At 44.0% G+C, this 26,976-nt stretch overlaps 1 protein-coding gene across 1 annotated transcript in view; it reads right to left on the bottom strand.

Annotated features, from left to right (window-relative positions):
• Positions 1–10,249, bottom strand: part of LOC126458424 (uncharacterized) — an 89,601-nt gene extending 79,352 nt beyond the window's left edge. Inside the window, exon 1 of the mRNA XM_050095461.1 lies at positions 10,103–10,249. Within this exon, the coding sequence (XP_049951418.1) occupies positions 10,103–10,175 (73 nt within the window). The 5' untranslated portion in view covers positions 10,176–10,249. The remainder of the gene's footprint in view (positions 1–10,102) is intronic.
• Positions 10,250–26,976: the final 16,727 nt, after the last annotated feature.

The raw sequence follows: 26,976 nt of genomic DNA, 5'->3' as shown, positions 1-26,976 counted from the left end.
AGTCTAGTGCAACAGTATTACGGCCCATGTATATAGCGTGTTGGTTGGTTGATTTGGGGGAGGAGATCACATCGAGTTAGGGAAAGATGGGGAAGGAAGTCGGCAGCGCGCTTTCAAAGTAACCATTCCGGCATTTGTCTGAAGCGATTTAAGAAAATCACGGATAACCTAAATCAGGATGGCCGGACGCGGGTATGAACCGTCTTCCACCTAAATGCGAGTACAGTGTGTTAACTACAGCTCCGCTTCGCTAGATCTATGTAGTGTGTTGATGAGATCTGACGTGTTTATTCGGTACATTTTATAAAGTCTTAATTACAGTGACAAGTACAGAATTAAATTACTGTTCTACAGTTAAGAAAATGAAACAAATCGTTTATGTATGGTCTGCACTCATCCCGAAACTTAATATTATTTATTACTGCAAAAGTAGCAAAATATGCATAGGAAAGAAGGATGCCATTACGCTTGAACGAGGCCCCATTTTTGCCCTTGTCATTTCCGTTTGGGGAACGACTTTTCTACAGGAGAAAATGCGAAATAGGCAGACCTGGTGGACATTGTTGTTATAGGAGTAGATCCAGCTTTCTCGATTTCCGTTTTCAGAACACCAGTTACACGGAAAAAACTTTACCGCGGGCAGACTGAGCACTGCAGAAGTTGCCAGACAGCAGCGACAGTGAAAAGTCGTGTTGTTTGCTGCACTCCGCAGAACTTTGCACTTTGTGTTACCATTTGCACCAAATATCTACTAATATTTCTGTATTAGAACATTGTCTTTGATAATTACTACCCGTGGTTGCGAGAATTACTGCGCTCAATTATGTGTTTGCAGCGATTGAAAAACTTTGAATAAAGTAGGCCAAATACAGTATGTGCAGCCTTCGCGACACCATTGTCACATCGTTTTAGCCAGAGACGTGTAGAATTGGCAGAGGTGTTCTTGCCACAGCATCATCAACTGCACTGCACTTATTGAGAGAAGCTACGAAGTTTTAAACTGTCATTACTGTAAAGGAGAGTCAGACTTAATTCAACTCGTTTGGTTCAATATATTGTCACTTTTACCTTCATAGTCTTACTGTCTGATTTGAAAATAAACTTAATTTTCCTTAAATCTTACGTTGAAATGACTCAACAGCAGGAGCAGTAGCTGCAGTGTTTCCTTAAACCTAAGGAGTCGTAATATTACGTATTTTTCATATGTCGCTTTGCTACATCACGTGAGTAACATTCATTTGCATGAAGCATATTTTCTTTATTCAAATAACAAGTACTAACTTTATCTGAACTGTGAAAGGTCTTAAAGTGCTGAAAGCATGTCAGTTAATATCTTGTCAGTTTCATTATAGTTCCTAAAAGATTTAAAAAAATAACAAAGCTTTATAAAAAATTAACTTGAGTAACTGTTCCAGACTAAAGGAAAGGATTTAACTTCCCAAATTCGATCTCACAAAACGGGACGATCGATAGTAAACAGAAGCAACACATCTCACGGAGAATTTCTCAAAGTAAGTTTCGTGACAGTTACTGTCCCGGTGGAGGATGCAGCCACTATTTTTAGTGGAAAATCGAAATCAAGGTGACCAGTGACGACCGTCGAATAATTTTTTGCTAAATAAAACAACCCAATAGTGTCTCGCCTAAACGCTTCAGAAGAAGTTCGACAGCCAAATTAAATTGCAGTTAGCTAAACACACGGCAAAGGTCAGTTACAGAGTGCTTATAGTTAAGAATACTGAAGAGACAGAAATCATAAGATAGCGGTATGTACATACACAGATGCTGGTAGTATCGCGCACACAAGGTATAAAAGGGCACTGTACTGGAAAAGCTGTCATTTGTACTCAGATATTTCTTGTGAAAAGTTTTCCTACTTTATTATGGCCGCACGACGAAATTTAACAGACTTTGAACCCTTATTGATAGTTGGAGCTAGACGCATGGGACATTCCATTTCCGATATCGTAAGGGAATTCAATATTCCGAGATACGCAGTATCAAGAGAGTGCCGAGAATACAGAATTTCAGGCATCTCCTCTCACCACGGACAACGCAGCAGCCGTCGGTCCTGACTTAACGACCGAGAGCAGCAGCGTTTACGCAAGTTTTCAGTGCTAACAGTCAAGTAACACCGTTTGAATGGCAAAAATCAGTGTGGGGCGTACGACGAACGATTCCGTTAGGACAGTGCGGCGTTAATTTGGCGTTAATGGGCTGTGGCAGCAGAAAGCCAACGCGAGAGCGTCTTTGTTACTAGTAAGACATCGCTTGCAGCACCCGTCCTATGCTCGTCACGAGATCAGCTTTACCCTAGAGGACTGGAAAACAGTGGCCTAGTCAGATGAATTCCGACTTCAGTTGGTAAGAGCTGGTGGCAGGGTTCGAGTGTGGTGCAGACGCCACGAAGAAATGGACTCAAGTTGTCGACAAGGTAGCGTGCATGCTGTTGGTTGCTCCATAATGTTGTGGTCTCTGTTTACACGGAATGGACTGGGTCCTTTGGTCCAACTGAACCGATCATTGACTCCGGTTATGTTCGGTTACGTGTAGACCATTTGCAGCCATTCATGGACTTCATATTCCCAAACAACTATGAAACTTTTATGCATGACAGTGCGCCATGCCACCGGGCTGCAATTGTTCGCGATTGGTTTGAAGAACATTGTGGACAATTCGAGAGAATGATTTGGTCACTCATATCGCCCGACATGAATCCTGTCGTATATTTTGGATAAGATCGAGGCTCTAGTTCGTGCACAAAACCCTGCACCGGCAGCACTTCCACAATTATGGACGGCTATAGAGGCATAATGGCTTAATATTTCTGCAGGGGAGTTCTAACGACTTGTTGAGGCCACGCCAAGTCGAGTTGCTGCGTTACGGCGAGTGAATAGAGGTCCGACACGATATTAGGAGGTTATTCAACAAAACCGACATCGCATTTGCATTTCAAAATACACACAGCCTAAAATACAAAATTCACAACGGCAGCTCGAAAATTCCCATACACAACAATCCCCGCGTTTACAAAATTTCGTGTAACACATGTAAAAAATTCTACATTGGCCAAACTGGTAGAAACTTCAAAATTAGATATAAAGACCTCATCAGAGAAAGTGAAAACAACCCATCTACATTTTTTCAGCATTTACAAGCAGAGACATACGATGTAAAACCCATAAACGAAGCACTAGAAATTCTCCATATTACGCAAAAAGGAAGTTGAACATCCTTGAGGAAATAGAGAGAAACAAACCTATATGAAAAAAATGATAATAAACAATGAATTTTACTTACACTTATTTATAATGGTAACTATGTAAACATGTAACATCGCTGATCCACTGTCATCCAACTGTCAGAAAAGTAGCATATTTGGAAAACAAGTAACGTCTAATATACATCTCCACTCTACTCCTGGGAGAAAGTAATAATTCCAAAACAGACGGGACACGACAGCAACGATGTTACGTGTAAGGTAAAACACCTAATGATATATTATAAATTTTCAGATCATAGTTACAAAACCATTACATTAAGACCAACGCTTATACACTCCTGGAAATTGAAATAAGAACACCGTGAATTCATTGTCCCAGGAAGGGGAAACTTTATTGACACATTCCTGGGGTCAGATACATCACATGATCACACTGACAGAACCACAGGCACATAGACACAGGCAACAGAGCATGCACAATGTCGGCACTAGTACAGTGTATATCCACCTTTCGCAGCAATGCAGGCTGCTATTCTCCCATGGAGACGATCGTAGAGATGCTGGATGTAGTCCTGTGGAACGGCTTGCCATGCCATTTCCACCTGGCGCCTCAGTTGGACCAGCGTTCGTGCTGGACGTGCAGACCGCGTGAGACGACGCTTCATCCAGTCCCAAACATGCTCAATGGGGGACAGATCCGGAGATCTTGCTGGCCAGGGTAGTTGACTTACACCTTCTAGAGCACGTTGGGTGGCACGAGATACATGCGGACGTGCATTGTCCTGTTGGAACAGCAAGTTCCCTTGCCGGTCTAGGAATGGTAGAACGATGGGTTCGATGACGGTGTGGATGTACCGTGCACTATTCAGTGTCCCCTCGACGATCACCAGTGGTGTACGGACAGTGTAGGAGATCGCTCCCCACACCATGAAGCCGGGTGTTGGCCCTGTGTGCCTCGGTCGTATGCAGTCCTGATTGTGGCGCTCACCTGCACGGCGCCAAACACGCATACGACCATCATTGGCACCAAGGCAGAAGCGACTCTCATCACTGAAGACGACACGTCTCCATTCGTCCCTCCATTCACGCCTGTCGCGACACCACTGGAGGCGGGCTGCACGATGTTGGGGCGTGAGCGGAAGACGGCCTAACGGTGTGCGGGACCGTAGCCCAGCTTCATGGAGACGGTTGCGAATGGTCCTCCCCGATACCCCAGGAGCAACAGTGTCCCTAATTTGCTGGGAAGTGGCGGTGCGGTCCCCTACGGCACTGCGTAGGATCCAACGGTCTTGGCGTGCATCCGTGCGTCGCTGCGGTCCGTTCCCAGGTCGACGGGCACGTGCACCTTCCGCCGACCACTGGCGACAACATCGATGTACTGTGGAGACCTCACGCCCCACGTGTTGAGCAATTCGGCGGTACGTCCACCCGGCCTCCCGCATGCCCACTATACGCCCTCGCTCAAAGTCCGTCAACTGCACATACGGTTCACGTCCACGCTGTCGCGGCATGCTACCAGTGTTAAAGACTGCGATGGAGCTCCGTATGCCACGGCAAACTGGCTGACACTGACGGCGGCGGTGCACAAATGCTGCGCAGCTAGCGCCATTCGACGGCCAACACCGCGGTTCCTGGTGTGTCCGCTGTGCCATGCGTGTGATCATTGCTCGTACAGCCCTCTCGCAGTGTCAGGAGCAAGTATGGTGGGTCTGACACACCGGTGTCAATGTGTTCTTTTTTCCATTCCCAGGAGTATATATATATATATATATATATATATATATATATATATATATATATATATATATATTTGCTTTCATAACTCATATTGTTTAACTATAAATACTCCCATCAACATTAAAAAATCACAAGGGATGAACTTACGAGTAATGCAGTAAGCCCAGTGGCATGATCACATACTACGAGATAGATAAAGTAACATGACATGTTAACTATTCGGTGGAGTTGAATGAAAGTGCGGGAACATGTGTCAGAGGTCTCTCAGTGTCGCACAGGAAGCTGGACGTCACATGGCATGAGGTCAGCATGACTACTGGGCCGAATGTGGCTGGCCTCAAAACACGAGGCAAAGAAGGCAGTGTACGTCAGTCAGCAAACAGTTACATTGCACTGTGGTGGTGTTCTTCATTATAACATCGTCCTTAAGCAACCTTTGGATGACTTCACATGGGGGCGAATCATCGGGAAACTGGAAGAAGGCAAAGTATGGCGAGTGTAGCCCAGGACTTTGGTAGCGCTCACAGTATTGTTTCACGTGCATGGGGAGCCTTCCAAACCACAGGCACTGCTGCCCGAAAGAGATGAAGTCGTCAGCCACGAAGTACTACAGCAACAGATGAATGACCGCAGCACCGTGCAGCAGGCGAGAAGGGACCCATGGACCCATGAGAAACAGCAGGTGCATCTGTAACCGCATTTGACAGAACTTGAAGGCACACAGTCTCAGGTTCCACGACGGTGGGGCACCTGCGTCGGGTTTTCTCTTTACCCGACGACCAGTACGTTGTGTTCAATTGACACCCGCACATCGGCGTTAGCGTTTGTGATAATACCGAGAACGTAGGGACTGGACCAACGAAGAGTGGAATCGCGTGAACTTTCCGGATAAATCGATGCAGTGTGAGTAGTGGTCCAGGACGCACCCTCGCCGGCCGCTGTGACCGAGTGATTCTAGGCGCTTCAGTCCGGAACCGCGCTGTTGCTACGGTCGCAGGTTCGAATCCTGCCTCGGGCATGGATGTGTGTGATGTCCTTAGGTTAGTTAGGTTTAAGTAGTTCTAAGTCTAGAGGACTGATGACCTCAGATGTTGAGTCCCACAGTGCTTAGAGCCATTTGAACCACTTGACACACCCTCATATGGCGAGAGATAGAAACAAGTAATGCACTACAAACATTACGAACGTGATCTTTTTGTTCGTCCAGGCATTGTGGTATGGAGAGGCATGATGTTTGATGGGCCTACTCACCTCCAAATCCTTGAACACCACACACTCACCAGTCAACGCTATTGTGACTACTTCCCCAGGTGCAACTTTTGAGGAGTGCATTCGACCCTGAATTCATTTTTATGGATGACAATGCGCAACTGCATCGATTGGGGGGGGGGGGGGGGGGGGAGGGAGTTCTTGCAACGATACTACACTCCTGGAAATTGAAATAAGAACACCGTGAATTCATTGTCCCAGGAAGGGGAAACTTTATTGACACATTCCTGGGGTCAGATACATCACATGACCACACTGACAGACCCACAGGCACATAGACACAGGCAACAGAGCATGCACAATGTCGGCACTAGTACAGTGTATATCCACCTTTCGCAGCAATGCAGGCTGCTATTCTCCCATGGAGACGATCGTAGAGATGCTGGATGTAGTCCTGTGGAACGGCTTGCCATGCCATTTCCACCTGGCGCCTCAGTTGGACCAGCGTTCGTGCTGGACGTGCAGACCGCGTGAGACGACGCTTCATCCAGTCCCAAACATGCTCAATGGGGGACAGATCCGGAGATCTTGCTGGCCGGGGTAGTTGACTTACACCTTCTAGAGCACGTTGGGTGGCACGGGATACATGCGGACGTGCATTGCCCTGTTGGAAGAGCAAGTTCCCCTGCCGGTCTAGGAATGGTAGAACGATGGGTTCGATGACGGTTTGGATGTACCGTGCACTATTCAGTGTCCCCTCGACGATCACCAGTGGTGTACGGACAGTGTAGGAGATCGCTCCCCACACCATGATGCCGGGTGTTGGCCCTGTGTGCCTCGGTCGTATGCAGTCCTGATTGTGGCGCTCACCTGCACGGCGCCAAACACGCATACGACCATCATTGGCACCAAGGCAGAAGCGACTCTCATCGCTGAAGACGACACGTCTCCATTCGTCCCTCCATTCACGACTGTCGCGACACCACTGGAGGCGGGCTGCACGATGTTGGGGCGTGAGCGGAAGACGGCCTAACGGTGTGCGGGACCGTAGCCCAGCTTCATGGAGACGGTTGCGAATGGTCCTCGCCGATACCCCAGGAGCAACAGTGTCCCTAATTTGCTGGGAAGTGGCGGTGCGGTCCCCTACGGCACTGCGTAGGTTCCTACGGTCTTGGCGTGCATCCGTGCGTCGCTGCGGTCCGGTCCCAGGTCGACGGGCACGTGCACCTTCCGCCGACCACTGGCGACAACATCGATGTACTGTGGAGACCTCACGCCCCACGTGTTGACCAATTCGGCGGTACGTCCACCCGGCCTCCCGCATGCCCACTATACGCCCTCGCTCAAAGTCCGTCAACTGCACATACGGTTCACGTCCACGCTGTCGCGGCATGCTACCAGTGTTAAAGACTGCGATGGAGCTCCGTATGCCACGGCAAACTGGCTGACACTGACGGCGGCGGTGCACAAATGCTGCGCAGCTAGCGCCATTCGACGGCCAACACCGCGGTTCCTGGTGTGTCCGCTGTGCCGTGCGTGTGATCATTGCTTGTACAGCCCTCTCGCAGTGTCCGGAGCAAGTATGGTGGGTCTGACACACCGGTGTCAATGTGTTCTTTTTTCCATTTCCAGGAGTGTATATTCAGTGTATGGAGGGGCCTACCCTACTTACATCCCATCAGTGACACGTGGGATGCATTGTGGAAACGTATTCTAGTACGTCCACATGTACCACAGCATCCAGAAATTGTTAGCTGCGCCGATGGAGAAATGAAATTCTCTGCCACAAGAACTCCTTGCCAACCTAGTGGTCAGCATGGGAACACATTGCAAATTGTGCAATGCTGTCCGTGGTTATTACTCACCCTATTAAGCACCATACCCTGCTTTTTGTACGTCCAGGGCACCTGCATGAATCGTCGTTACTTCAGTGTAATTATTCTCTTTGAATAAAAGTGTCATTTCTAGTCGTCCCAACACAAATATCACCTATACACTGACGACTTTCATTCATATTTAACAAGGGGAGGCCGCCAATTGTGAAATTCAGATTCGATTCATACTGCGCATAATAAAAGCTCATGGCCAGAGGTGTAATGTGGCAAAGCACCAAGATGCACTTCTCAGCCGTTGTCGAGAAAATCGACAGTTAAAAGAAACCGTTGCGGTGAAATACTCTCTACGATTAATAATTTTCTACAGCGTCGTGGCGCAGCGCTAAGCGCTTGGGTTCATAATCGGAAGGTCGCTGGATCGAATCTCGCGCCATGCAATTTTTTTTAATATTAGTTTTTTGTAATTCATATATATATATATATATATATATATATATATATATATATATATATATAAAGTATTAATGAATTGCTTATGCATGTTGGTGAAGGCGGATCGGTCTCCAATTGTACCGCCTCCATTTTTCCGTTTTTTTTAACAGGGTGTACCAAAGCTCTCCCGTCCGCACTGATTTTCGACAATGTTATAAGTTGCGCTAGGGACCGCATCTACCTTCTTTCGAAGTTAGCAGGCAACTACGCTGTTATGCGGCGGCTCGTTTCGGCCCATTCAACATGTGTCATTCAAGTGTAACGAGCGAGTAACGGAGTTTATATTTCGTACCTGCCACAGCAAATTTGTATTCGTGGGGTCTCTATTCTAATTCGAACGTTTGACTTACGCTATACGTATTCGTTTCGGAATATCGTTTCTACGTCTTCCGTTAACTATACGTGGTTAACATTATGAAGACAATTAATAACATTTGTGAAATACAAGTTGTATTTCACATATATATATATATATATATATATATATATATATATATATATATATATATATTTGAATTATAGAAAACAAATACTAAAAAAAAAAAAAAGTTGCGTAGCGCGAAATTCGATCCGGCGACCTTCAGATTACGAACCCGAGCGCTTACCGCTGCGCCACGACGCTGTAGAGAATTTGTAATCGTAGAGAGTATTTCACCGCAACGGTTTCTTTTAACTGTCAATTTTCTCGACAATGGCTGAGAACTGCATCTTGGTGCTTTGCCACATTACACCTCTGTCCATGAGCTTTTATTATGCGCAGTATGAATCGAATCTGAATTTCACAATTGGCGGCCTCCTCTTGTAAGTACAAGTCCAGCATGTAAATTCTGATTTACTTGACTTGTCATTCCATTTGGATCTCCGGGGAGGGACTGCCAAGAGGGAGGTGGCCATGATATAATGCAATGTTTACTTTGCTCGTCGTTGCCATCGCTCTGCTTTGTAGCAACATCGCTAGCACTATGGCAGTGTTGTGAGTTGCTCGTGGACTAAGCAGTTCAACTATGGTCCGTAGCCTCATGCTGTGCTCACCATTGGATATCTCCACTCCCTGATATCTCCATTCCCACCCCTATTGTCATTACCAGACAATACTGTGGCAGACAATATGTGGGGCATCGAATGACGTAAACATCATTGCCTTTTTGTGACCTCGCTCTAAAAAGGATAAACTATGTTATGATGTAAAAAGAGGCCACAAAAAATTTAAAAAAAGGATAAACTTTAACATAAAACTAGAGGGAATGAATTTCGACAAATATAGCAGCATCAACTCTTCGCACTACAGGCTCCATAACACTTGTCGACGCGACTTCGCAGTCTTAAGTAACGGTCTGATGGACGCCAAGACGCTACTGTCGTATGAATACATACAAACAGTTCGGCTTGCTGAGCTTTTATTTGTTTTTTAAGCTGCTGTCTGAGTCTTTATAGCCTCTCGTGACGTCACCAGCATTAGGAGACGAAATGTGAGAGACAGAATGATACTTTAGCCCACGGCCTAGTGCAAAACGAATACGCGTCACATAGTACAAGAGCAGAAGCAGAGTTTCTCGCACGCTGCAGCGGATGTATGTGTGTGTCCCTGAGAAGAGGAGAGACCCACCTGGAAGCAGAAGTGTAGGCGCCAGCACCAGCGCGACTAAGAGCCCCATCGGCGTGCGCTCTGCGTCGCTCATTGTTCCCGGCAGGACGGCGGAGTACTGGCGCGGTTGACCGCAGCTACATCCTCCGCGGCGGCGCACTTCCAGATAGAGCCGCACATCCGTTGCCCCAGACACGAGATCAAAGGCGGTTCACAGCTTACCCGTAAGTTTTATTTTTTTATTTATTTTCTATCATATCTCTGGTTTGCTGCCTAGAAGCACAATCAAAATGTACAACTGTTACTACAAGAATTTAAATGAGGAAAAGACAAGAAAAATTGGCCAAGTGCGAGTAGTATTCGTGCACTGAGGGTTCTGTACAAACTTAATTACGAGGGTCACTCCAAAAGAAATGCACACTATTTTTGTAAAAATACAGTTTTCATTCTGCATGCGTGAAAGTTTTACAGTCCGTAGATACATCCTACCCGCTTGTTTTCAAACTTAGTTCAACCTGTTCCCGTGAGTGGCGCCGTCACAGCATGAAGTCAAGATGGCTGCTACACTTGACGTTCGCCAGAAGCAACGTGCTGTCATAAAATTCCTATGCTGTGAAAACGAGGCAGTGGGAAACAGCCACAAGTGGTTGAAAAAGTTTTATGGAGATGTTGCTGTCGATCGCAGTACAGTTTGTCGGCGGGCAAGCAGGTTACGTGATGAAAGCGGGCGCGGCAATATTGAGGATTGTCCTCGCAGCGGCAGGCCTCGTACTGCACACACTCCAGACAATGTGCAGAGAGTTAACGAATTGGTGACTGCTGACAGACGCATCGCAGTAAACGAATTGTCACGCTACGTTGGGATAGGGGAAGGAAGTGTTTGCAGAATACTGAAAGTGTTGGCGTTAAAAAAGCATTGTGCCAGGTGGGTACCCAGGATGTTGACAGTGGCTCACAAAGAAACGAGAAAAACGGTATGCAGCGAACTTTTGAAACAGTACGAGAATGGTGGAGATGAATTTCTTGAAAGAATTGTGACAGGTGATGAAACATGACTCCATCATTTTTCACCAGAGACGAAGAGGCAATCAATGGAGTGGCATCATGCAAATTCACCAAAGAAAAAAAAAATTCAAAACCACACCTTCTACTGGAAAAGTAATGGCTATGGTGGTTTTTGATTCCGAAGGACTCTTGCTTGTGGACATCATGCCAAGTGGAACCACCATAAATTCTGATGCATATGTGACGACTCTGAAGAAACTTCAAGCTCGACTGAGTCGTGCTCGACCACATCGGCAAAAGCAGGATGTTTTGCTTTTGCACAATATGCACGGCCACATGTCAGTCAAAAAACCATGGAAGCGATCACAAAACTCGGATGGACAACACTGAAACACCCGCCTTACAATCCTGACCTGGCTCCATGTGACTATCATCTCTTTGGGAAACTGAAAGACTCTCTTTGTGGAACAAGGTTTGAAGATGATGACTCCCTTGTGCACGCTGCCAAACAGTGGCTCCAACAGGTTGGTCCAGAATTTTACCTTGCGGGTATACAGGTGATGGTTCCAAGATGGCGTAAGGCAGTTGAGAGGGATGAAAATGATGTGGAGAACTGAAAATATTGTTCCTAAAGGATGTATCTACACACTGTAAGACTTTCAATCATGTAGAATAAAAGATGGATTTAAAAAAGAATAGTGTGCATTTCTTTTGGAGTGACCCTCGTACATAAATAGACAGTTCATCCAGTCAGCGAATCGAGAGCAGAAGCTACTATAAAGACTCAGACAGCAGATTAAAAAACTCACACGTGCTCAGAAAGTCATTGCTTTATTTAACACTAGGACCCAGAATTTGTCAAATTCAGTGCTTCTTGTTTTCTGCTAAAGTTTCTTTTCTTATTTTTAAGGCCTTTTTTATATACATCCTAGCATAGTAATTATTGGTCCTCGTTAAAACTATAGTATCGGTGAGCCCTTGTCTCAGTGCATGATCTGTTACTGCCGATTTATCGGCGAGGCTAAAAGAATCAGTGAGCTACAGTACTTGGAGAAAGATCTCCATCATTTAGTAGGTATTTATTTAGTTAATGCTTATTTAGCCTGCTCGGATTAGGACCTTAAGGCCCTCACTTACGCCTGACCAGGAATAACACATACCAAAGATCTTCCAAAAGCATTCACAAGACTAATAACAATCTCAATAGTAGTAACAGTAATGATAATTGACATCTAAAATAATAATAATAGTAAAGGGCATTAAGAACAATGTAGAACAGTTTAGCACATTTGAAGCTATATTTAGTATTAACAGAAGTGGAAGGAATAAAGAAAGATGAGAAGACTGAAATGACAGTGGCTGTTAGGAAAGAACAAAATTTAAATAAGGAATTTTGTCGATAAGAGGGAGAGAAAAGTTATGGGAGATGGGGGATTGACGAGAGTGAGCTGTAGACTAGTACATGGGTGCGATGGCTGTTGTGACAGGTGGTCCATTAGCTAAGTTCGGAAGGAAATTAATTTTGTTGATATTTTGATGAGTATTGTTCCAGAGTCCTGTTCCTGATATGGGGAATGGTCTAGAGAACGTGGCTGTGTTATTTGATGGTACAGAGAGATTTGTACTTGTCTCAGAACGAGTATGTCTACTGACCTCTCCTGGTAGTACTGTAAGAGTTGATGGTAAACAAGAGGGAACGCCGTGATTGAGAGGACCATAGGGCGAACATAGAGTATCATACTCTCTACGTTTATTGGCACGTAGCCATGATAGCTGTTCGTAGATATGAATTATATGGTCTAAATAGCGTACGTCACAAATGTACGTCATACAGGCATCCATTGCCAGTTCTAGCCTGCTGCATGAGCTTTCGTACGAAAGTCGTTGGAGAATAGAATCACCGTAGTCAAGTGTGGGGAGTATTAGTGACTCTACGAGCGTTCTTTTAAGTTCGAAAGGAAAATCGTTTTTATATTTCTGCAGTGAATGAGATGAAGCTGAGACCTACCTACAGACTGTAGTCGTGTGTTCAGTCTAAGGTACGGTCCAAGACTTAACCGAAAGTTCTTAGCAAAAGAAGAAAAGGTTATTTCTGTGGCATTTGGGATTGATGGTGTAAGAGCTTCTCTGAGCTGCAAGGTAGTAATTCTTTTGTGAGCGACTAAGAGTGCTTGTATATCAGATGGATTAAGCTTCAAACCTATGTTCTCCGCCCACTCTGATAAGGCAAGTAAATCAATATTTAGTTTGGAAGGTGGGAGACGGGGTACTGGCAGAAGAGAAGCTGTGAGGACGGGGCGTCAGTCGTGCTTGGGTAGCTCAGATGGTAGAGCACTTGCCCGCGAAATGCAAAGCTCTCGAGTTCGAGTCTCGGTGCGGCACGCAGTTGTAATCTGCCAGGAAGTTTCAATATTTACATGGTTGTGCATAGGCTGGTTGGACATGAACTTAGTAATAAATGAAAGTCGACAAGGTATAGGTGATATTTGTGATGAGAGAGAACAGCTGACATATCACTAACATATAACAAGGAAAGTAGTATTACCAATACTGAACTTTGCGGGGCCTCTGATCCTACATCCCTACACTATGACCTTTTTGTTTCATTCACTACACATTGTTGGCGGGATATAAGGTATGAGTGGAACCATTGTACAGCACTTCAAGAAAAATTTTGACTTGTGAGTTTAGCAAGTAAAATGTCAAAGCTTTGCTGAAATCCAAAAAGCACATAATAACCACCTGTTGTTTGTCCATGGCTTGTTTCAGTTCGTCAGTCACTTTAATAAGAACAGTCGTCGTGCTCCGATTTTTCCGATAACCAGACTGGTATTCATCTAAAAGGCTATTGGATGTTAAATAACATCATTTTAGGTGGGACCAGGAGTTCCATTGGTTGGCTTTTGCCTTTAGTACTGCGATACATGAGTCACACATACAAGCATCTAGCCTTACGTTTGCTTACAAGCCCAACTCGCCACTAGCGAAATTGTTGTCAATTAACCAACTGTTACCTGAGAAAATTGATGCAGCGCAAATCCGAGGTGAGAGTAAATCTGACCCGTAATCGTGACAGAGGTCTACAAAGGGGAGACGTTCTACTCACCTCAAACTGGGTGACAGGGTCTGGGTGCAGATCTTCAGGCAGTCAGTAAATGGGAAGATAAAATAATGGGAAGTTTCTGTCCAGGTTTACGGAGCCAGTACGTATCTTGTGGTTTGTGCTTACAGCCATCCAGTAGGTCAAAAACCCACATAGTAAAAAAAAAATTCCCCTACACTTACCTCAATTTAAACCTCGGGTTAATGACGAAAGAATTAAGGAGGAATCTGTATTATCTTAAACCTGTACCTAAAAAGAAAAAAAAAGGAACTGTTTGATAACTTATTCTTAAGAGAAGGGTGCCTTGTTAGACTGTTTCCGTTATGGACAAGGATGATTGCCTCCATACATATATTAAATTTTCTATTTTTGAAGAAGGCATTTGGTTTTTACCACGTTCACGTACGCTATCTTTCAATTTCATTCTTAATTAGAGAGAAATGTATGCTTAAAGCAAGGAGGATCTGCAGTAACTTGAGTTAACTTGTAGTTCTCCATGGTGTGGCGGGACTAATGTTGCTTTGTGAGTTCCCTAACCATAAAGCACACAACGCATGAAGGTATTTGGAAGTGGGAGGATGCGCCGTGGCTACCAGCTGCACAACTTTTGAATTTCGCGCTTCTCTGTCACAATTACGCTTCCGATTACCTCTCCCCCTCTCCCTGTTGTCTCAGATCTGCGCTGCATTCAATTTTCTCACGTAACGGTTGGTTAACTGACCACAGAGGGCTCACCTGGCCGTCAGAGGGAGCGTGACCATCGCTTACTGTGGAGCAGCGAGGCACTTTCGAACAGTACCACTTTTGGCGCCACGCTGATATGGTCGCAATAGCATAGGCTGCCGGCGAAGATCGCTGCTGACAGAGAGCAACTGTTACACCTACGGGGTTCTTCCGTGCGGCAGTCCGCAGCTCGTGGCTTCCCGAACACGGGGTCCCAGGTTCGACTCCCGGCAGGGTCAGCCATTTTCACCTGCACCGATATAACTGGGTGTTGTCGTGTCGTCTTCATCGTCATCATTCATCCACATTACGGTCGGAGGAAGGCAATGGCAAACCACTTCCGCTGGAACCTTGCCTAGTACAGCAGTGCGGGTCTCCAGCATCGTCCCCTACGCTCTGTCAAGGAGTATGAGACTTCATCATCTGTACGGCATGTCAACAGGAGATCTGAAGCATCTGTCCGCAACCCAGGAGGAATCTGAAGAACACATTTCTTGTCTACCAGGTGCAGAAGGCAGCCTCTGTGTTTGTCCATGCATAAATTACAACTGTCTGTTAGGATTTTTGTTATCAGAACTTCCCATTGGTTTCTTCGGGTTGCCACAACGCCCAATCATTTGGCTCTAAACTGCTAAAATTTTAACATTTGGCAAATAACCCTTCTGGTTAAACCGCGGGGGTAACCCACGAACTTGGTTTTTAAGGTGGATGTTGGGTGTAATAATTTATTCAATTTTTAAAATTTTTTGCTAACGAGTAGGCAAGCCTGAGCTTATTCTTTAAATGTGGTCGTTGGGCCTAATCATCTGACTTATATTCAAATGCTTTATCTAAGGTTGGTTGGTTGGTTGGTTGGTTGGTTCGGGGGTGGGGACCAAACAGCGAGGTCATCGGTCCCATCGGCTTACAGAAGGATGGGAAGGAAACCGGCCGTGCGCTATCAAAGGAGCCATCCCAGCATTTGTCTGCAGCGGTTTAGGAAAATCACGGAAAACCTAAATCAAGATGGCCGGACGCGGGTTTGAACCTTCGTCCTCCCAAATACGAGTCTAGTGCGCTAACTTTATCTAAGGCATTGTGCATGAGAATTATTGTATTCCCCTTTTTTCTTTTAATAAAAGCTGTTAAGAAGAACCCAGATTATCAATCAGCGCTTTCACTCTCCCATGCTGGTAGAGTATGTTAAACAGCTGCACTTTCCATCCAGGAGTTCAGTTCTGTTCTTGCTAAATGTTGGTGTTCGTAATAAACTTGTTTTCGGTGCCAATTGTAGTATTTATTGATGACCATGCTTTCTAATTTGGACTTGAATGTAGTTACGATGTGACATTGTTTAGTGAAGTTGCCGGTTGTTCAAATGTGTGTGAAATCTTATGGGACTTATCTGCTAAGGTCATCAGTCCCGAAGCTTACACACTGGTTAACCTAAATTATCCTAAGGACAAACACACACACCCATGCCCGAGGGAGGACTCGAACCTCCGCCGGGACCAGCCGCACAGTCCATGACTGCAGCGCCCTAGACCGCTCGGCTAATCCCGCACGGCAAGGTGCCAGTACTTCAAAATATATACATCACCATGGCTCCAATTAGCAACATAATAGCTATCGCCTACATGCATAGGAACCGGAATACGAGCAGTACATCGTTCCCACAGTCCATACGCTCACGAGACCAATTGATTCCAAGCCAGCAGAAAGTCAGCTGCACATCAGGCGTCTATCAGTTTTCGCCAGAGATGCTGGTCAAGATCCAACCAAATGGTTGTCAGATACAGCAGCTTGGATTACGTTTCGCAAATGTGAAGTTTTATATGGGTGGCAGAGCCCAGCAGTGGTTCCACCACAACGAACAGAAGCTCAGCGTCTGGGACGTATTCATTCTGTGACAATCAGCAGCAAGTTTGCTTAGCAGAAGAATACTTGAAGAACAGGGCCCATTGTCGTTGGGAAACTATGTAGTCCTACATACAGATTGTTATGGCCTTATGCCACATTGTGAAACCACTTATGTAGTAGCAGGTTGTGAGAAAAGCGTGATAGTTGACATAAATGTCAACTGAAACTGTCGGACCGAGTACGTAGGCGATAGCAGCCTTGAGTGTCGACGTGATACATCAGGAGCTAATAGAGAATGCTGAAGAAGAGGTGTGTCGATCTTTACGATCAGTCTCGGCCAACAACCGAATGTGCCAGGAAGAGCAGAATCGGCCAACTCGCACTTCAACCGTAGCCATCAAACGGGAACCCAGCACCTGACCAACGCAGTTACAACCAACACGAACCCAAAGCATAACGCCCGTAGAAGAACAGAGGTTTGGAGGACGTGGGACAACAAGCACGTCACTAAGGGCGAATGCTCTGCACACATTATATGCTACTGCAGAAAAAGAAGAATGTTTGACGACTATTACGTTGCAAGATGTCGACCATCACAATCATGCTATTCAGGCCAGTCGACTGCAGACCGACCTGTGGGATGAAGCCCATTACAGTATCACGCTCGAGATCGCTCCCCAACACGTCAAAGCCGTTCCCCTTCATTGTACAGAGGTACCAGCTGCTTGCCTATCCGTCGGGTTCAGGAATACGAAGCAAGACGACCGTCTATGGAGGTAAGGCTGCCACAGACGAAAATCTTCCACAGACCACAGTCACCAAATGTCAGGAAATCTAATTGATATCATCCTAGCCTATTGATATAATCATCAAACGCCAACGTGTCTGGGCGCTAATCGATTCAGGGACTTCTTTTTCAGTATTATTGTTAGCTACAGAAGACTAAGTTCCAAGATACGAAAGCGATTATGCTGAAAGTAGGCGATGGAAAATACTTCAGCTGACAAGAGCATGTATTGCAATGGAGCCTTCCAAATATGTCGTTTTAGTAGACTGTATACGCCGTGTTATTCTTGGACTGAATATTTTGCAGTCATAGGATGCAGTCATAGCGTGTGAAAGATCACAGCTCCAAATTGACAAGCACACATAATGAAGATTGTTCTGGGTAACTGTTTACTGTTGAAGACGTTTGCCCAAGGAATCTGCGTGCCAGTGACGATTATAAGCATTGTAGGCGGTCAAGAAGAACTTTGGATCATCAGCTGTCACTAGCAGGCACAACTCAGCCCTAAAGGTGCACAGGGACAGCCAAACCAGTCCGGGAAGGGCAGCTTAGTGTCATCGAGGAAGAATCCCGCTGCCCTACCGCAAGTGACTACACAGGAGAGGAAACTACTATCGACCAACCAATAGGATCAGGACCTAACTGAGGAATAACATCAGCGTGTCACAGCTGTTCTGTGTGAATTTTCGGATACTTCCACGTTACGAGTGGAGAAAGAACAGGCCAAGTAGCCCATGCTGAAACTCCGTACCAACACTGGAGATCATCCAACAATTAGGCAGTGGTAGTATAGAGTGTCGGCGTCCGAATGACGGATAATCTGGCAGGAAGTAGAGAAGATGCTGCAGGATGGTATCATAAAATCTTCAGACAATCCTTGCTCCTCTCCTGCGGTCCTTGCAAAGAAAGAACGCAGTCCATGGCGTTTCTGCGTCGACTATCGACGACTGATCAAAATCAAGAAGAAATATGTTCATCCATTTCCACGCACTGACACTGCAGACATCCGGATAGGCTACTGAAAAATCGAGGTAGACTGGGATAACTGGGAATGAACTGCCTTCGTAAATCCTGACGGCCTCTGTGAGCTTAAAATTATACCCTTTGTACTGTGTAACGCTCCAGCTACCTTCGAAAGTGTGATGGACAACTTGCTTAAATATCTCAAATGGATGACATGTCTATGCTATCTGGAAGACAGTGTCGTTTTCTCTAAGACATTTGAAGAACTCTAAACAGCCTGACGACAGCGCTGAATTGTGTTCAAGCTGCAGGCCTCCGCCTGATTCCCAAAAAGCGCTCTTCGGCCCCCAAGTAATAAATATCTCGGAGCACATAGTGAATGGCTATTATGTCGGTCCCAACCCAGAGAAAATATTTAATTTGGTGCATAAGTTCGTAGCGTTTTTCCAAAAGTTTAATAAACACAACATTGTTGTCGTTGTGGTCTTCATTCCTGAGACTGGTTTGATGCAGCTCTCCATGCTACTCTATCCTGTGCAAGCCTCTTCATCTTCCAGTACCTACTGCAGCCTACATCCTTCTGAATCTGCTCAGTGTATTCATCTCTTGGTCTCCCTCTACGATTTTTACCCTCCACGCTGCCCTCCAGTACTAAATTGGTGATCCCTTGATGCCTCAGAGCATGTCCTAACAACCGGTCCCTTCTTCTACTCAAGTTGTGCCACAAACTCCTCTTCTCCCCAATTCTATTCAATACCTCCTCATTAGTTATGTGATCTACCCATCTAATCTTCAGCATTCTTCTGTAGCACCACATTTCGAAAGCTTCTATTCTCTTCTTGTCTAAACTATTTATCGTCCATGATTCACTTCCATACATGGCTACACTCCATACAAATACTTTCAGAAACGATTTCCTGACACTTAAATCTATACTCGATGTTAACAAACTTATCCTCTTCAGAACCGCTATCCTTGCCATTGCCAGTCTACATTTTATATCCTCTCTACTTCGACCATCATCAGTTATTTTGCTCCCCAAATAGCTAAACTCCTTTACTACTTTAAGTGTCTCATTTCCTAATCTAATTCCCGCAGCATCACCCGACTTAATACGACTACATTCCATTATCATCGTTTTGCTTTTGTTGATGTTCATCTTATATCCTCCTTTCAAGACACTGTCCATTCCGTTCAACTGCTCTTCCAAGTCCTTTGCTGTCTCTGACAGAATTACAATGTCATCGGCGAACCTCATAGTTTTTATTTCTTCTCCATGGATTTTAATACCTACTCTGAACTTTTCTTTTGTTTCCTTTACTGCTTGCTCAATATGCAGATTGAATAGCATCGGGGAGAGGCTACAACCCTGTATCACTCCCTTCTCAACCACTGCTTCCCTTTCATGTCCCTCGGCTCTTATAACTACCATCTGCTATCTGTACAAATTGTAAATAGCCTTTCGCTCCTTGTATTTTACCCCTGCCACCTTCAGAATTTGAAAGAGAGTATTCCAGTCAAAATTGTCAAAAGCTTTCTCTGAGTCTACAAATGGTAGAAACGTAGGTTTGCCTTTCCTTAATCTTTCTCCTAAGATAAGTCGTAGGGTCAGTATTGCCTCACGTGTTCCAATATTTCTACGGAATCCAAAGTCTGTTTCTACCAGTTTTTCCATTCGTCTGTAAAGAATTCGCGTTAGTATTTTGCAGCTGTGACTTATTAAACTGATAGTTCGGTAATTTTCACATCTGTCAACACCTGCTTTCTTTAGGATTGGAATTATTATATTCTTCTTGAAGTCTGAGGGAATTTCGCCTGTCTCATACATCTTGCTCACCAGATGGTAGAGTTTTGTCAGGACTGGCTCTCCCAAGGCTGTCAGTAGTTCTAATGGAATGTTGTCCACTCCTGGGACCTTGTTTCGACTCAGGTCTTTCAGTGCTCTGTCAAATTCTTCACGCAGTATCATATCTCCCATTTCATCTTCATCTACCTCCTCTTCCATTTCCATAATATTGTCCTCAAGTACATGCCCTTGTATAAACCCTCTATATACTCCTTCCACCTTTCTGCTTTCCCTTCTTTGCTTAGAACTGGGTTTCCATCTGAGCTCTTGATATTCGTGTAAGTGGTTCTCTTTTCTCCAAAGGTCTCTTTAATTTTCCTGTAGGCAGTATCTATCTTACCCCTCATGAGATAAGCCTCTACATCCTTACATTTGTCCTCTAGCCATCCCTGCTTAGCCATTTTGCACTTCCTGTCGATCTCATTTTTGAGACGTTTGTATTCCTTTTTGCCTGCTTCACTCGCTGCATTTTAACACAACATATAAACATAAAAAAGACTTTAGTAATCAGTAATATATTCTCCTTCATTATTTACAACAGTCTGCCAACGGTGGGGTAACTTTTCGATTCCGCGACTGTACAAATCACGTAACTTTCATGCGAAGAGCTTGTCGAGCCATGTTTGGAGCGCATTTTCATCCGGAAAGAGAATTACTTGGAGGCTGTCCGATAGAGAGCGTAAAAGGTGAAAATCTGAGGGTGAAAGATAAGGTGAATAACGTGGGTGCGGGACATCCCAATCCGACTCTTGTATAGTGCTTTCATCAGTTTTTTGTCAGTTTATCAGAATGCTGGCGGGATTATTGTGAAGCAGCATCACTTCACGCTGTCTGCCTGGTCGTTGTTCTTGGACGGCGTCTGCAAGCCGTCTCAGCTGTTGGCAATGTCAGCGCTGATGGTGAGACATCGGCACCAATTCGTAGCACACCACACCCTCGGTGTTGCACCGCATGTATAACATTATCTTTTGTGAGTGTGCACAGGTCCTTGTTGCGGGAGTTGGTGCTTTGTTTGGGCTCAACCATTCCTTTCTTTTCCTTGTATTAGCAGAAAGATACATTTACTCCTCACCCTTAACAATACAAGATAGGAATCGTCGGTGTTGTTCATCAGCAAGCGGAGATGCACATATGACTACATGCCGAGTTCGGCGATTTTTGGGCATACGGTACCCATACATCCGATTTTTGAACCGTCCCCATTGCATGCAAACATCGCACGATGGTGGAATGATCACAGTTCATCACATTTTCCAGGTCTCTAGTACACTGACGTGACTCATTGTGGGTTAATGCACTTTTACACGATCTTCATCAAACCCCGAAGGTCTTCCTGAACGTGGAGTCACTAATGTCAAAAGATCCTTCTTAAAACAAGAAGACCATTTTATTGCCGTGCTCTGTCGAATGGCATTATCCTAGGGTGACCAGACGTCCCGTTTTTAACGGATCTGTCCTTTTTTTCGTTCTGTGTCCCGTTGTCCCGCGCAAAATATTCAACAGGACGCCAAACCCTCCGGTTTTTTGTTTTTTTATTCAGCGGTAACCTTATCTGTTTGTGTTTTTTATTTATTTTTTACAACAGTTTAGTGTCGTTGATATAGTTTTTAACATTTTCTTGAGTCTTGCTTTGTCTTGAACGCAAAAATGAAATAAGTGAGCAATATTTTGGTCATGCGATAAAGAGAGGGGTGAACAGAAGATTTTCCGTCATGATGTTCAGTGCCAGTGACTTATGCGTGAGCTTCACGATTCGTATCGATTATTTGCTACTGCATAAATGACGAACGGATATAACAAGTTTTAGTTAAAGAACGTTACAGAGCTATCAACATTTAATTGTATTTGTAGTTACGAATTAGCTCACTGTTAGATGACATAAATTTGCAGTACATGCAACCGACACGAAGTCTTCGGACTTTTACAGACAACAATGAGAAGTAGGTGGCAGTTTCAGCACTGGGTTCGGCAAGCTTGCTTTAGTCCTCTCCAATGTCTGTTGTTCGCTGTATGTGAAACTAACTCGTGCCCATTAATATGGAGAAAAGAAGTGTTCTTTCTCGAAAACCACGAAAGAAGAGTGCCCTGTTTTCAAGGAAACCACGAGTAAGTATGTAGGATTTACGTTGCGTGGTTCATTTTTTTCCACTGAACATGGGGAACAGTGATGAATTCAGGGGGTGGCCCGGGGGGGGGGGGAGGGCGGAAGTCTCCCCCCCCCCGGAAATTGGAAATCCCCCCCTCGATAAATTCATATCTATAGTTGTGGTGAAACATAAAAATTATCACCTGGTCTGTTAACTTGTACCATTGTAACCAAATTTAAACTACGCCAGCTGCTGTTGCCAACGAAGATTGGAGTCAACTATGAAGAAGTCGTGATGACATGCAGTTTTTACAAGCAAAATGATTGTGTAACACAATAGGTGGCGGCTGGGTCCCTATAGTTTGGGTTCGTTACTTATTGATTCGGTTTGGAACACTTAGCGTCGATTGTTCTGTTTTTATTACAATTATTATAAGTGTGCGGTAAAGCTAAGCGTTGCAAGGTGTGTTGGCAACGCCGATTGTGGAATAACTCAGCCTTTCCTCTCTCATGTCTTCCCTCACCGCACCTCCAATCGGCCTAACGTGTAAACTAATCCCTTAGCTACGCAGCCCACCCTCGCTGCGAACTTTATTCTTATCCGCCACTCGTATCTATACTGTATTTGGCCTTAGAATAAACCTGATGTCGCAAAACACGTCCCCGGGTATTGCTACGAAATTGGAAGTAGCATCTGACATTATAAAAGATTTTTTAATTTTTTTATTGCAATGCTGGGAATATTTCCAAGATTAATAGCCATATAGATTTTTCCTAATCGATGAGTCCAAAGCTCAAATCAAATATTTGTGTACACTTGACAATGATTTTCGCAGTGTCAGTGGGGATACACAATTTTTGCCTAAAGAAGCGGTACATTCCACCATGAGTGGGACGTTTGGCAAAGCTGCTCTACGAGTATAATCTAAGCTTTCGTTGTTGTATAAAAACTCAATGCGTTGTTGAAACTATTGTAAGGTTGTAACAGTCAGTTGACAGGTTACTATGGAAGTGTGACGTGATTACGTAGTGTACTACGTGCAGTCTTCGTCAGTTTATAACATAAAAAGAAGTGTTAGTGCCGAAATACAAAGTTGAAACACCAAACTTTAATTTCTTTCTTTTCTAATAACAGACAGTGTATTGCAAATGACAAAGACGAGTGTGAGTCTACTGAAAGAAGTTCTAGTGATTGTGACGAAGAATTGCGTAGGTCTACCAAGTCTTCAGTTTCCCTTCCACAGTTTTCAAACGATAAATGTGCTATTTCTGGCCCATCCGTAAATTGCAATTCTAAGCAAAGTATTGAACGCGAGATTAAGTATCAGCAAAAATGGGAGTGTAAGTACAATTGTTTGTACTTTGATCAGGAGCGGGTTGGGGCTTTCTGCAAATTGTGTGAAATGCATTTAAGAAACGATATCGAAGCTCTACAGAAAACAGGAGGAGTGTTCATTTCTGTACCTATCACTAAATTTGGAAAAGCTACCGGAAGCACTGGAAAACTAGAAAAGCATGCCAACTCAGAAAAACATGCAAGAACCGTTGCACTTGAAAATTGTAGATTACAGGGATTAAACGCGCCAGTTCATACACAGATATTTAAACAAAATGAAAATGAAAAAGCTTTAAACCGCCAAGCATTGTCATCATTAATTTGAAGTCTGTATTTCCTTAGTAAGGAAGAAATACTCCACCCAACAAAATATGAACCTCTAATTCATAAGGTAGTACTGAAAAGCGTCATTAATCTTGAAAAGTGGTCTGTGTGAATGATGGATTTAATGAAAGCAGATGTAAGTATTATGTAAATATTAGAAGTTTAAATTTAATTCATGTACGTAATTTTACTGTTTATTGACTGAGGATCATTAAAATCAATGAAACTCAAGTTATTGTAATTGCATTTTGTGATGTGTTTATCTGACGTGTTCCACACCCAGGAGGATTCCCTCTTTCATGGGTCTATGGAATGAATAATTAATCTAATCTAATATAATCTTAAAATTTCAGAGTGAAAGGTCCACATGTCTTCGTAAGTATACTGCGTCAGAATTGTTGGCTCGTTTGGGAGAGTCTTTAGACTTTCAAGATGAAACACTTCTCCATGACAAATATTTTTCATTAATGGCAGACGAATCTACAAGTGTTTCCAACCAAAGTGAACTGTCTTTAGTAGTTCGATATGTTGCACCGTCTCCATCGTTTGAAGTGAAGGGAACGTTTTTATGTCTTGTTGAGTTGAAAAGCACTTCAGCTGAATCCATATTTACAGCAATTGATACTGAACTAAAGAAAAGAAAACTTTCTTACGACAGATTATAATCTTGTTCTTTCAACGGTGCTGCTAATTTTAGTGGTTCTATCTCAGGAGCCCGCGCTCGGTTGTCAGAGAGGAAGGGCCATAAGCTGCCATACATTCACTGTAGAGCACATGTTTGGCAACTGCTGCCACCAAATCTAGTAATAAACACCCCATTATAAAATGCACATTACATGTTGTTAAAGACATTTACAAACTTTTTCATGGTTCTTGCAAACGAGGAAATAGTTTTGCATGAAATTCAGTGTGCTTTAGAGCAACCTGTTTTAAAAATACCCGAAGCTGTTGACATCCGATGGTTAAGTACCTATCGCACAGTTCATGCTATTTTCCTAACCTACAAGTCCATTATAATGGCATGTGAACATATACACAAGGACGGTGCAGATTTAACAAGTTTAGCTAGAGGAACCTTGTTAGAAATGATGAATTCCAATTTTATTGTAGGTTTAGTGATTTTAGACGATACGTTAAATGCAGTGTCAAACTTGTGTAAATTTTGCAGAGACAATCACTTAAAATTTTGCAAATCTCTCTACTTGTTTCTGGAACTCTGTAACATTTAAGACACATCGACTGTCTTTGTGACTGCGATGGACATAGTGCAGAAAATGAAACTCTTAATAAAATTAAAAAACTGCAGGAGGAGGCAACAGACGTTAAAGGTGTGCTATTCACGAACGTAGAGGAGCAGATTCAAACTATGAAAAGCGCAAGGAAATTTGTTAAAAGTATGATTGATGAAATTGAGCAACGGTTTGATGAGAAGGCAATAACAGTGATAGAACTAAGTGAATATTTTGAGTTTTAAAAAATTTCTAGAGTTTAGTGATAATAATTGTAAAGACCTGTGCTTGATTTTGGGACTTACAAACATCGATGCTGTTATTGCAGACTTGCATTCTTTTAGGTACGTTGTTAGTAATGAATTAGACGATACATCTTCTGATGTTGCTTCTTTCATTATGAGAGCCAACATCGGCTACGAAGCACTACGGACACTCGCTGAATGTGTACTGTGCATTCCCGTTTCGACCTGCAGTATGGAAAGGCCATTTAGTACAACAAACAGGGTGATGACAAAATTAAGGAATAGCATGGGTCAGGAAACACTCCAAGCTTGTGTGAATATTTCAACTGAAGGGGACGACGAGCCAACAGAAAGTTTTATTGGTGACGTCATCAATAGATATGCTGTAAAAAAGCCTCGACATATTAGTTTGATGTAAATGTGAGTTTTTTTTGCATGCAATAAAATTATTTTATTATTTAATATAATTAACTTAGGCTTAGCCTAACAGCTTAGTACTTAACCTACATATTATTTAATTATATATTAGCTATTCATGAAAAATTTTTAATATTAATAGCGCTGCTACGTCTTTAGAACGCTATCACTTAAATTTTCATCCTATAACTTTGTCCCCCCCCCCCCCCCCCCCCGGAAAGTGGCTGTATTCATCACTGATGGGGAACGTGCCAATATAACACCACAGCACATAGAGAGAAAGAAGCACCTGCTGGCAGTTTTTGTGAGAATTGTAGCAGCATAACTTCCTTTGTAAGTACGAACAAACTAAAAACAGAGGAAGATAAAAGTATCGCTACGGAGGAAGGGGTGTTTGCATTCCACACCGCAAAACTCATTCTTTCCGTTCAGTGGACTGCACGGTCCTTCTCATCAGAGACCTACACTATGTGATCAAAAGTATCCCGACACCTGGCTGAAAATGACTTAAAAGTTTGGGGCGCCCTACATCGGTAATGCTGGAATTCAATATGGCGTTGACCCACCCTTAGCCTTGATGACAGCTTTCATTCTCGCAAGCATACATTCAGTCAGGTGCTGGAAGGTTTCTTGGGGAATGGCAGCCCATTCTTCACAGAGTGCTGCACTGAGGAGAGGTATCGATGCTGGTCGGTGAGGCCTTCATGAAGTCGGGGTTCCAAAGCATCCCAAAGGTGTTCTATAGGATTCAGGTCAGGACTCTGTGCAGGCCAGTACGTTACAGGGATGTTATTGTCGTGTAACCACTCTGCCACAGGCCATGCATTACTAACAGGTGCTCGATCGTGTTGAAAGATGCAATCTCCATCTCCAAATTGCTCTTCAACAATGGGAAGCAAGAAGGTGCTTAAAACATCAACGTAGGTCTGTGCTGTGATAGTGCCACACAAAACAACAAGGGGTGCAAGCCCCCTCCATGGAAAACACAACCA

This window comes from Schistocerca serialis, chromosome 2 (genome assembly GCF_023864345.2).
Source record: "Schistocerca serialis cubense isolate TAMUIC-IGC-003099 chromosome 2, iqSchSeri2.2, whole genome shotgun sequence".
Lineage (NCBI taxonomy): Eukaryota > Metazoa > Arthropoda > Insecta > Orthoptera > Acrididae > Schistocerca > Schistocerca serialis.
Note: the sequence above shows the minus strand (reverse complement) of the source record. Positions and strands in the feature narration are given on the sequence as shown.